We start from the raw sequence: 12,272 nt of genomic DNA, 5'->3' as shown, positions 1-12,272 counted from the left end.
TTCACTTGTTGAAGTCATTCATACGGTTATACGTACCCAATATATATATATATATATATATATATATATATATATATACTGTATTTCTCAGATATTAGTTTATATATAGTATATGCATTTTTCAAATATATGGTTGACTTATTGTTTATTTGTTTAATATTTATCAAAAAAAAAAAAAAAAATAATAATAATAATAATAATTTCATCTCATGTGAATGAAGCTGTATCTAATACTTGTATTCTTAATTCTTACTGTGTCAATATAGCTATATTATGCGTTTTATGTATAGATTATATTTCAAATATTGCATGTTTGTTATATATGTGATTTGATTTTCTTTATATTTGAAAACATTTACATTTCAGGGGTCATTTATAAAGTAAATTAGAAACTGGAGGTTATAGTCACCCAAGTAACTTGGGGAGTGGACACGCAAGAGCAGCAAAATCTATGTCACAAAGAATGAGAGTGAAAGCGAAAAGAATCATGTAACATTCACATCATCTCACTCTAACACCCAATACTTTTACAAAACTCTGCTGTCACTTGCATCTGTTATGAGTCTCTGGGTTCAACAAAGATTTGAAACTTCTCACAGTCTTTTTCCATTTCTCTCACCTAGTGTATAAAACCATCCAATTAAAAGATCAAAACACAATCAATCATGTGAAGCAATTTGGATTTAATTTTATTTAATCAATAGACTAAATGATACAAATGAACCACCCGAAAATAAGAAAGAAAGAAAAAATCTGATTCTGCTTCCACACAGCTTGCAGCCTTCAATAAAGAAGAAAGCATCCATCATCCCCCTTAAATGCTATTTTTTCCTGTAAATTTACAGTATTTGCTATTTTTGAAGATAAAAGAAACCCATCATATATATTCTCGGCGCTTAACGTTTTGTAAACGTCATTAAGGATGAGAAATCATAGTCACTTTCAGATGGAATGACGGATAGCGCTGGAGATGTTGTGGGACGCCCACTCACTGCTGTGGTTGTTATACCGTTGATTGGCGCTACTGGACCTGTACCATACATGCTGCAACATGAAGGCAAATAACTTAAGCTCTGTATATAAACAACACACACACACATTTCTTCGCCCGACTCCTGATATTCAGTTTCCAATTATTGATTTCACTGCCGATGTTTCTTAAATATGTTAATTAAGAAAGTAAATCGGTTGGTAAGATGGAAGTATGGACTAAACTGAAAGATTAATTAGTTGGCTCTTCTAAGGTTGGCTGTTAACCAGATAGACCAGAAAATTACCTTTTAATGCTTGGTCTGTTTTTAGAGTCATATTAGGTTTTTGGATCTGATGGTTTTACATAAAAGTTAAAAATATTTCATTAGTTTTAAGGAAAATATCGGTCTACACTCAGCATGCTTCCCCCGTTCAATCCATGAATTTGGAATCAAGAGCTGATCCTTTCTCCAGTCATCACTTCCATATTTAGGAACCACCATTTTCGTCACTTCAAATTTATAAAAGTTATAAAACAATTAAAATGCAAGGGTAGTTGATTTTGGGGCACAATTGTAAAATTAAGGTCACAAACCACTGAAAATAATCATCAGCTCATCAAGTTGGGATCTCCTTAATGCTAAATCAATTTTTCAAATGCATGATGGATATAGCTGGACCCTAATGTGTTAACACTCCAATCGTGCACTCAAACTCTATGCACTCTATGAAACACGATGAAATCGTGTACCTGGATGTTGGATAAGAAGCATAACTCCCAGCAGGATGTGAAGGTCGGAAGTTTCCCATCTGGCACAAGAAGATTAAAACATGAGAACTTTGATGTGGAAATATTCAACATAACCTTACCTAAAAAAAAAAAACATTCCACAAAAACATTTCAAGAACCAAACCTGCATATATTTTTGTTGGTCAGCTACAGGCATCATTACTCCGGGAACTTGATTGCCAATGCTTCCCCAATTCTGTGTAGTGTAGTGCATACTACTGGGGTCGGGGCCAGGTTGAAGTCTATTGCCAAAATATGTTTGGGACCCCCCAGAAGACTTTGCTGCAGCAGCCATGAGCAAGGACTGCTGTTGGGCTAGCATTGCAAGTTGCTGTTGATGGACTGAAAATGGTGACACCATACTAGACTGCATAGATGCAAAAAGAGTAAAAGAAGAAAAAGGTCAGAGGAAGATTTACCTTCTTTATGAGTAAAAGACAGAACTTTAACTAGTACTTCTCCGTTTGAGAAGTTTTAGATTCTATTAAATTACATCACATTCAATAGCTTCACTGTCAAATAGCTCTTTTGAATAACTTTAACTTGTTTCTTGAATCAAAGAAAACACACCATTTGTTTGTCCTTTATTTTTTTTTATGGGTATGGAGAGCACACTATTTCATTCCTTTAAAGATTAAAAGGAGAAGAGAATATTATGAATTTTCATCAGTTTGGTTACAAAGAAGAAGAAAGAGAGAGAAAGAAAAGGTTTAAATAAGAAGAAAAAAAAAAAAAAAAAGAAGGAAAAAAAGAAGAAGATGAGATTCGACCCAAACCCTCTTTTATGTATTTGTGCTCATTTTGAGGTGATAATTAGTCTGAACCAAATGAAATATAGTTTCTTTCCTAAACACTCTCTTTTCTTTCTTCCCCTCTTTAAGTTTCTTTTATGAATAAAAGATTTTTTTTTGAGAGATTACATCTGCAGGCTAAACAAACCAAACTATGGAAAAGAAAAGGCTTTTAAAGGCTTTACTCGCTTCTAATTTCCTTCCCCCAACCAAATGGCATGCAACTACAGAGCTTTTATAATCAGCTTGTGAATTCTTGGTGACCAAAAGAAATCCTGTTTTGCTACGACAGCCTTTGATATGAGTTCTTAAATTTTCAATTAACAATGTGACAATGTCATAAATTATACCTTCTCAAAAAGGTTCATGATATCATTCTTCACTTCTTTTTGGGGTTTATTGGAAATAGGAGGTGTGACCCACTGTAAATCTTTAAATATATCCTCAAATTCAGAGCTTGATTGGCTCTTGATTTCAACGGATTCCGAGGGAACATTTTCCTTGGCTTTTGATGTTGCTTCGGTGGCTGCAAGTCAAGAAAGTTCAACCCAATGGTTACAATGGAGTGAAATTACAAAAATCACAACTGACGAAGTTAATTTTGAGGCATGAGGAGGGGGTGGAAGATTACGAGGTTGAAAAGGGCATGTGAGTGGCAATAGGTGCCCAGATCAATTAGATGGAACCCATCAAGGAGAGGAACATACACTGGAATGCTTTATCATCAGCAGTAGATGTCTTGGAGTCGTTTTCTCTAGAGTCCATGGAGAGCATGTTGAAAAGTTCAGTAGCATAATCAACTTTGGAAGCGGTTACAACTGGGATAGTATTAGCCCCTTGCTCTCTCAATTCAGCCTTTGGGGCTGCCGGCTTTGATTCCTGATGGATTTCTTGACGCTTTGGTTCAGGAGCAACCTGTTCATCAAGTCTTACATGTCAATTGCTTCCTAACATGAGTATGATTATTCTGAGTACTTAGTAAGTAAAAGAGGAAACCATCCAATATACACAGGAAGAAGACAAAGTCTTCATTAACATAAACAATGAGTTCTAGGCAACCAAAGCTTAATATGAATACGATCAAAATAATACTTCCATACTTCACCACAACCCAGTTAACCTCTGTTGACTTTTCATTGATACATGTATTCATGACATTCCAATTGCGATATCTAACTAAATAACAGGGTTGACACAAACAACTCAGATCCATAGTAGATAATATCACTATATCTACTAATGTAATGGAGTCAACACAAATTTAACATGCTGAGATATGTTACAATGCTAATGTGTATACACAATTGTAGTAATGCAGTAAAAGAAAAAAACAAAAAAAGGATAAATTTTGCAGTATACTGATTTTGAATGTGCACAGACAAAAAGAAAACTGTTAGAAAGGAATATCAATAATGCAACTGAAAAGAAAAAAGAAGCAAGTGCTGAGTTGACTTTAAGGACATGGTAGTCAAGTTTTGAATACTAAATGGATAAATTATATTTACCTGCTGGGATACCTTAGGAGGAATAGGACTGCTGCTTTTAGAAGCAGGTATACTGTGATTTGAAACGGTCGGATGATGGCCTTTTCTCTCCTCAGAGAAAGGTTTAATGCCATTAGTATATCCAATGCCATTACTAATCCCAGTTCCTGATTTATGAACTGAAGCCGTCTCTTCTCTCATAGTTGAAGATAATTTTGCTTTCCCATCCCGAGGAATCCATCTTCTCTCTACATACCTAACATAAGTCGTCATTAAATCAAATGATTTTAGTGCTTTTAAGACCAAAACAATGGAACAATCCAATACTGAATAAAAAAATATAAACTAACTAATAGCAGTCCTTCAATGACATCATACTTTGCACGGATAAAATTCTCAATTCCGACTCTATCATAGCGAGGAGGCAGTTCAGCTTCCCAGTAGCAATTTGATTTCTCATTTCCCATAGCTGCAAGAAAACATAAATCAAATTGACTCCAATCACCAAGTTATTAGAGATAAAACTGACTTAAACATTAATTAGAAATAATGAAAGCCCAAAAGAATGAGTGGTGCTCACATTGAATCAATGCAATCTGATCTGGAAGCCATGTGTCCAATGTAGCAGATCTCACCTGAAGCAAAATCATCAGAAGTTTGTATAGGTGTGGTGCAATACAAAAGTGACATTTTGTAAGCCAACCATTTGCATTTATTTTCAAAAATTGGAAGTCATAGGAACAAACTAACAAATGTGTAAAAGAAACACTTTCTAGGGCTATGCTAGATTAGCACCACTTTGGTTTTAATGAAGAAGTTCCTGAGTGAAGACTGACATATTTTCAGTAAAAAAGAAATATACATATGAGACCCAAAAAAAATAAAAATAAAAACTCTTATGCACCTTCGATATGTGTACTCCAAGACTTCTGTGGATCCCAGAACATTGCATGCATATGAAGATTCCTAGATTCACGCTAGCCCATCTTGGAGCTCTGCGACGCAAATAAGTCACAACTAGAGGAATTTAGGCATGCTAAAAGAAATTCAACCTTACAATCTCCAATCTTTATTATCTTGACTATCCAAGCACCCGCTGTTACATTGGCTCAAAACCAGAGACATTATTGATAAAAAATACCTACTTGCTTTTGCAGTCAGCACATTCCCTATTCTCTGGTAATTTAAGAAGCCCCTCTAATATCTGCAAAGAGTGACATCAAACAAGTAAATGTCATGTAACTATCACAAAATCATTAAAGTCATACACTGGCGAAAATTCTATCTAGACGACTTGTGACAGTTTTCGAAAAAGTTTTGGGAAAGTATATTTTAACTGTTTAGTCTATACTACTTAGTACTTATCCTAGTATTTTGTAGATTTACTTTGTTCACAGTTTTTTTTCCTCTTTGTATATGTATATCTTATTTATTAAAAGTATTTATATGGAATACTTTACTAATATATAAATATATTGTAAGGTGGCGTTCTTGTGTATAATTTGTTTGTTTCAATCTGATGAGCATGTTCATATCAACAACATCAATAAAACTGAGAGTAAATACACTCAAACTCATACAATTTATCAAAGTAGAGGGGAAAAAAAAGAAACTTAATTCCTGGTCGTATCGAGACAGGTTTATAAGCAGAAATCATGTAACAATATTGATAGCAGTCTAATAAACAAGAAAATTTTGGCAGTAGTTATCAAGCATTGAGTTGATCTTGAAATCATGGCTGATTGAACAATGCTCTCTCTCTCTCTCTCTCTCAATATATATGCGTGTGCGCGCGTGTGTGAAATTTCCTCTTTGCTTTAAGAATTGACAGATTTTAATTTCAGTAATATAAGGTAACATTCATAGGATGATTGGTCAATTATATTTCCAGATCAATTAATAAATTAAAGCAAGACAAATTTAACAAATTTCTGAAATAAGATGCTTCATGTTATAGCCATGTGTACTTAGTAACATTTTGTATCGTAGAAACACAAAAAAAGAGAAAAATGGCCATGCCCAACTCATCCACGAGCTAATTTGTTCCGAAAGTCATTTAATGCATATAAATCTTTTTCCGTTCAACAAATCAAAACAAATAGGATTCCCCCAACAATTAAACAACACATATAGCTGTATGTGTGTTACTACAGACTACCTACACCAACCAAATATTCTGCATGAGTTACAACACACAAGGTGGGCCTGATGCCAAATAATATGGCATCACCAAACAACTTTGACAGCCTAGATATGAATTGAATAACACATAAGACAAACATTCACAATTATGGATGAAACCCAATTTTTTGTTTAACCAAAAAAAAAAAGTTGGTTACCCAATTACAACAAATTAAACAATAATGATGAAAGGCATTGACCCTATCTAGTCAGTAGGTAAAATATAGGTTAAAATTATTAGTTTGCTGAGAAATGAATTCAGTGAACTACTAAAATACCCATAAAAAGAAAAATACACAAAGGCACCTTCTTTCTTTCTTTCTTTTTTTTTTTAATAACCCAATTAATATATTGCAACAAAACATCAAACAGAACATGTTCATTATACCATACAATCCGAGATTGATTAAAACCATTTATTTGAGAATTCTGCAACATAAATTATTTAATCACCAATTTTTATCATATACAGACCCAATAATTCAAGCTTTGCTTAACTAAATTCCATGGTTTAAGCAAGAGAATAACAAAGACAAGACTAGATATGAATTTACAAGCATAACCAATGACCTGACTAGACATAGATCAAATTAACATATTTCTGAACCATAAATAGGATTAGTTTTATTCATCCAATCAAAAGAAAATCATAAAAAACATATAGAAATAAAATTCAAACTTCAAGATTGTAAAAAAAAAAAAAAAGAAAAAAAGAAGAAAAAAGGGTACCTTTTTCTGCTTCGCATTGAGCTCTTTGGACACGCTGGCCTTTCCGTTCATGGTGTTTAGAGAGAGATAGAGAGAGAGGGGAGGAGAAGGCAGTTGTCTGTTTTCTCTCTCTAGAAGTCTGTATATTTGGGAGAATCTGAACGAAACGAATGTGTAGAGAGAGAGAGATAAAGAAAGAAATAGAGATTCGAAAGTGGAGGTCTCTTCGATTGACTTTATTAAATATTTAAGACGACTGTTTTGTTTGAAGGATGGCGTATATAGTGTGTAATATGGACTATACCACGCGTGAAAGAGACTTTTTCTGTTGGCCTGTGATTGGCTGAAAGCCATTTGTTTTTATTCTATGTGACGCGTTACGTGTCAGTGCCTGTGGACCCTCAATAATTCTTGAAGTTATTGTAAAATTCACAGAAAATTGCGGATGTCATTAATGTGAATTAAAAAAAGAACGGAAAGAGAAAAATTTTAAATTTGTTTGGGGTTCGAATAGATGAAAAAAGAAACAGTTTTAAATTTGCTCCCATACTTATTATGAGTTCCTTTAATAAAAGAAAATATAATTAGACAAGAAAATATAGAAAGAAAATAAAAAAAATTAGTCTTTCTAATTAGACAAGGAAATATACAAAAATAAATAAATAATTTAGTCTTTCTAATTAGACAAGGAAATATACAAAAATAAATAAATAATTTAGTCTTTCTAATTAGACAAAGAAATATATAAAAATAAATAAATAATTTAGTCTATTTAGTCTTCACATCTTTTCTAATTTTATAAATAATATATAACTAATTTTGTAATATATAAATAAATAAATAAAATATTAGTAATTTTCTAATATATAAATAAATAAAATATTAGTAAATTGTTATAAAAAATAATCCTAATTTTGATATTGTTTTAGGAGTTTGAAAATACACCTATCAATAATTAAATTTCTATTGTAAAGTTTAAGAAAAAATTATTTATTTCTATCTCTTTTACTTTGTGTCAATTTTATGTTTATGGATTATTTTATAATAACACAAATTACCTATTTATTACGAGTTTGTATTTTTAAATTAATTTAAGGTGTTTAAAAGAGTTTCTATAAAACTCAAATTACCCACCTATCAATAATTGAATTCTTATTGTAAAGTTAATTAGTTAAATTAATTGTGCAAAACAACTTCTTTATTTATTTATTTTTTACTTGGTTTCAAAGATGCAAGTTCTCTACAAAATAACTCTTTCTTGTTTTTTCACAAGTTCATAATTGGTAACAATAACCTACAATCAAATCTCTTTCAAAAATTAGTATTGCCGTCAATTTCTTCGAATCTTTTTATTTTTTATTTTATTTTTTTAAACTAATAATTAGTTCTATTTCTTTCTAGGAAAATATTATGAAGTGTTACTTTAAATATAAATAATTATATTATTAAATTTAATAATCCATCATTTTAATATTTCTTTTTGCTAAAAATAGACATATCATCAAATACAAATTCATTTATTTTTTGATATTTGAAATCATAAAGGTAATTTTGATATGTTCAATCACTTTCTTTTTACTTTCATGTTATCTAAAATAATAAACTTGTATTTTCCTATAATATTTTTGAATGAATTTTCATTTTAACCAAATACATGCTAGAAAATAACTTTTCTTTTCATTCACTTTACTTTACTTTTCTTTCATTTTCTATTTATTTTCTTTTCTTGCTTATTTTCATCTAACCAAACAGAGCCTAAGAAAAAAAAAAAAAAAAAAAAAAAAAAGGAACTCAGAGCTCCATTTGTGAACTTGTTCAATAAACAATTTGATGGCTAACAATGTTAGACTTTACTCATATAAATTCGTAAACACTAAATTTGTGCAGAATTATATGTGTTTTTGAACGTTGATTCACCAACATGTTCATAAATATAAGTTTGTGGAGACTTGTATGATTTTAGGAATGTAAACTCTGTGAATATAATTTGTGAATATAGGCTTTTATAAGTTCATGAAGAAGCCAAAATAAAAGCTTGAACATGAGCTCAAAATTGAGTTCAAACAACTTTTGTTATCTAAACGAGTTGAATCCAAACTTCTCAAAGACTGAGTTTGAATTTAGTTTTAATTTCAACTTGTCACGATCCTCCTAGCTACATTATCCGAACAATTTATTTATTTATTTATTTTCATACACACGTCTTCATTGAGTCATGAATTCCTGACCTTCATTTAGGAGGTAAGGGTTTAATACCGCTAGGCCACTGACATATTTGTTTATCCAAACAAATTGAAGACTTAGCTCAACTCCATTCATTTGCAACTCTAAATATCATGTGTGCGCCATTACTAAAATTTTATTTATCTTCACCATTAATCTAAGTACCATTTTTTTTTTTTTTTTAATACCCCCGAGAGAACTGATAAAAAATTAAAGATATAAATTGTTCGATTTGATTTCTTTTCAGACCTACCTTATCTGGTATCTAGGAAATAGGACACATATATGACATGATGGGAACATGGTGATATGACAATTCTTATAAAAAAAAAATAAGATACAAACATGACAAGGATACACCAAATGAATAAATAAAGAAAATATAATACTAGACATAAAAAATTATCTTTCATTCTTCAACCACCAAATGAATAAATAAAGAAAGTATAATACTATACATAAAAAATTATCCTTCATTCTTCAACCATACAATAATTATACCTAAAGCAATTATGCAAAATATAAGAAATTCTTTTATATTCAGGCAATCAAGCAATGCTACTTTGTTAGTTTACTACATAAACATCCATCCATTATTCTTAGACTTTTACATAACCCATTTATTAGCAATCGAGGACCATTACAAAATCACACAATAAATGTAAATAAAGCAATTATACAAAGGGGTAAAATCACATAAACCTTCTCTACTTTTAATTTTGTACAAAAAAAACGGCCTACAAAATTTAAGCACCCCCTAAACTATAAATCCTTATCACACTGCCCCATATCTGTAAATTAAGTTGTGAAAAGGCAAAACTGTCCTTATGATTTAATGTTAAAATAAAAATATATAATAATTATTATAAAATTACAAAAATACCCCCTAGGTATTCTTCCTCTTCACGGGCTCTCTAAAACGGTAACCCCACTCTCTCTAAACTTCCCTAGCTTGAAAAAAAAAACAAAAAAAAAAACAGACCCATTAAAAACTTGAAAAACACCATACCCATTTTTGTTCAATTAAAGACTGAATAAATGCTATCATATATGTCGCTGGAGATGCCGTCATTGGAAAGAAGGAATTATAGGGGTTGAATTGAGATTGAGGAATTTTAGAGAGAGAAAACACCCTATGCGAACCCTACTTTCCGCCATGGCCGAAGCTGTTGAGAATGTCAAGTTCGGGTTAGCACCAAGGGCGGATGGAGGGCTTGAGCCCACCCCAATTTTTATTTATTTATTGTTTAGTGTAGGCAATTTTAGCACAACCAAAAAAAAGGGAAAAAAATGCTATATTAGCCCATCCCATTAACAATTTTTGGATCCGCCCTTGGTTAGCACCCATAGATGTATAAGGCCAACCTCGTCGGCACCATCAATCCCCCGTATGACCGCCATGTGTTCCTCTGTTATGGTAGTTAAGAGTCTTGGCCAACCTAGTCGGCACCATCCATCCCCCATACAACAGGAGGTTGTAGCCAATGACGACCACAGTGGTCACAAGCAGCGACCTTGCTGGTTGTTGAAAATTTGAACCTCGCTTGTCCATACCTGAAATTCGCTCCCTTCATAGCGAATCAAGCCATCCTCGAATCATGTTATCTATATATACACACACACACACGAATCATTTGATTGATGTTGCTTGTGGAAAGGCTCTAAGGGATATTTTTGTAATTTGAAATAATAATTATATGCTTTTAATTTAATATTAAATTATAAAGTCAATTTTGTTATTTCATAATCTAATTAATAGGTCGTAGCGAGTATGAGGGCAATGTGATAAGGATTTATAATTCAGGGATGGTTTAATTTTAATATGAGTTTTTTTTGCACAAAATTAAAAGTAGTGGGGGTGATGTGATTTTACCTCTTATACAAAATAGATGTTCATTTTATTTTCTGTCATTTAGGCAATCAAGCATTCCTAGTTTGACACATAAACATCTATCCATTTATTAAGGACCATTATATTTTATTCTGGAACTAAATGTGAATGACTGAATGAATGTTGTTTGGGTCTTTGACACGTGGGGCTTTTAGAAACATTTTTGTTTTATTTCAATCTGACCTCGCTTTATAAAATAAAAAATTACAAAATTGCCAAAAATATATTCCAAAAGTATCTATAGCCATATCCTAAACGTATCCAGGTGTATTTTAGATGTATCCGATATTCAAATATTTATTTAAAAAAATTGAATGCTTCTTAGCCGTATGGGACATGTGTCCTGCTGTATCCTAGTCGTATCCATAACGAACATGTATTTGATAATACCACGAGATCTTTTTCAGAGTATCCCTACTTCAAAGCCTAATACCGACTCACCAAATATTCATTAATTTCACATAAATCTCATATCTAATTAAGGAACCTTGCTTGCACTAGGCATCCATTCCATCTCATATGGAGAGACTATTTCTTTGTTTTGAACTAATGACCTTTAGTTAAAATTTCCTTACTCGTGGCACGATGGGATTAGAAATTCATTAACGGTAATTTTATGGGTAGATATTGTAAATTAATTAAGCAGTTGTTTTATATATATCACAAAATTTGTGAAAATTCATGATTATTTTTTGGTTATGTGGAAAGTTTAGCTTGAAAATTTTCAGCTCCATTATAAGATTACGGTCAATTACTTTCTTTATCTTAAATGTTGAAAGCAAGTTCCTTGATGTGGAGGTATATCACAACTTCCACTTAAAAATCACACTTTATTGTTTCATTGGGTTAGAAGATATTAGAGTATTATTATTTTCAATGCTTCCCTTCCAAACTCTTTTTATAGCTTTATCACAGAAGATGGATTTAGGCTTCTTGAAAAGAAAATAAGAAAAAAGGAATACTAATTTGATTCATGGGATACTAATTTTTGTTTTTGTATTTGATAAAAACATTATATAAATGACAAATATATAATTAGGCTTATATACATATAATATGATATGATGGACATGTACTCATGATTTTATTTTCTAGTGCTTGACCACAAGCTAGTTGGATTCTTTCTCTATCTTTGTCATTGTAGGATTTCCACTTATCAGAAGATCATAACCGAATCAGAACTTCATGATTGAGTTGGATTAGCATAAATGGAACATTATGAACCATCTCCA

The 12,272-nt window shown here is 31.6% G+C and overlaps 1 protein-coding gene across 2 annotated transcripts; it reads right to left on the bottom strand.

Annotated features, from left to right (window-relative positions):
* Positions 1-663: 663 nt before the first annotated feature.
* On the bottom strand, positions 664-7,171 carry LOC132306263 (ADP-ribosylation factor GTPase-activating protein AGD5-like). 2 transcript variants are annotated; one of them, XM_059803592.1, is made up of 11 exons: positions 6,948-7,171; positions 5,183-5,241; positions 4,942-5,032; positions 4,618-4,672; positions 4,416-4,506; positions 4,059-4,293; positions 3,261-3,468; positions 2,904-3,079; positions 1,887-2,129; positions 1,724-1,782; positions 664-1,044 (listed from the first exon to the last, which is right to left on the bottom strand). In XM_059803592.1, the coding sequence occupies exons 1-11, from the start codon at positions 6,996-6,998 to the stop codon at positions 897-899; spliced, it is 1,416 nt and encodes a 471-aa protein (XP_059659575.1). In that variant the 5' UTR covers positions 6,999-7,171; the 3' UTR covers positions 664-896. The 2 variants fall into 2 exon arrangements, with proteins under 2 accessions (XP_059659575.1, XP_059659583.1); XM_059803600.1 differs by lacking the exon at positions 6,948-7,171 and having other exon boundaries at positions 5,179-5,241.
* Positions 7,172-12,272: the final 5,101 nt, after the last annotated feature.

Source organism: Cornus florida, unplaced genomic scaffold (assembly GCF_030987335.1).
Source record: "Cornus florida cultivar Cherokee Brave unplaced genomic scaffold, ASM3098733v1 CherokeeBrave_3.0.0_Hap2_Chr01, whole genome shotgun sequence".
NCBI lineage: Eukaryota > Viridiplantae > Streptophyta > Magnoliopsida > Cornales > Cornaceae > Cornus > Cornus florida.
Note: the sequence above shows the minus strand (reverse complement) of the source record. Positions and strands in the feature narration are given on the sequence as shown.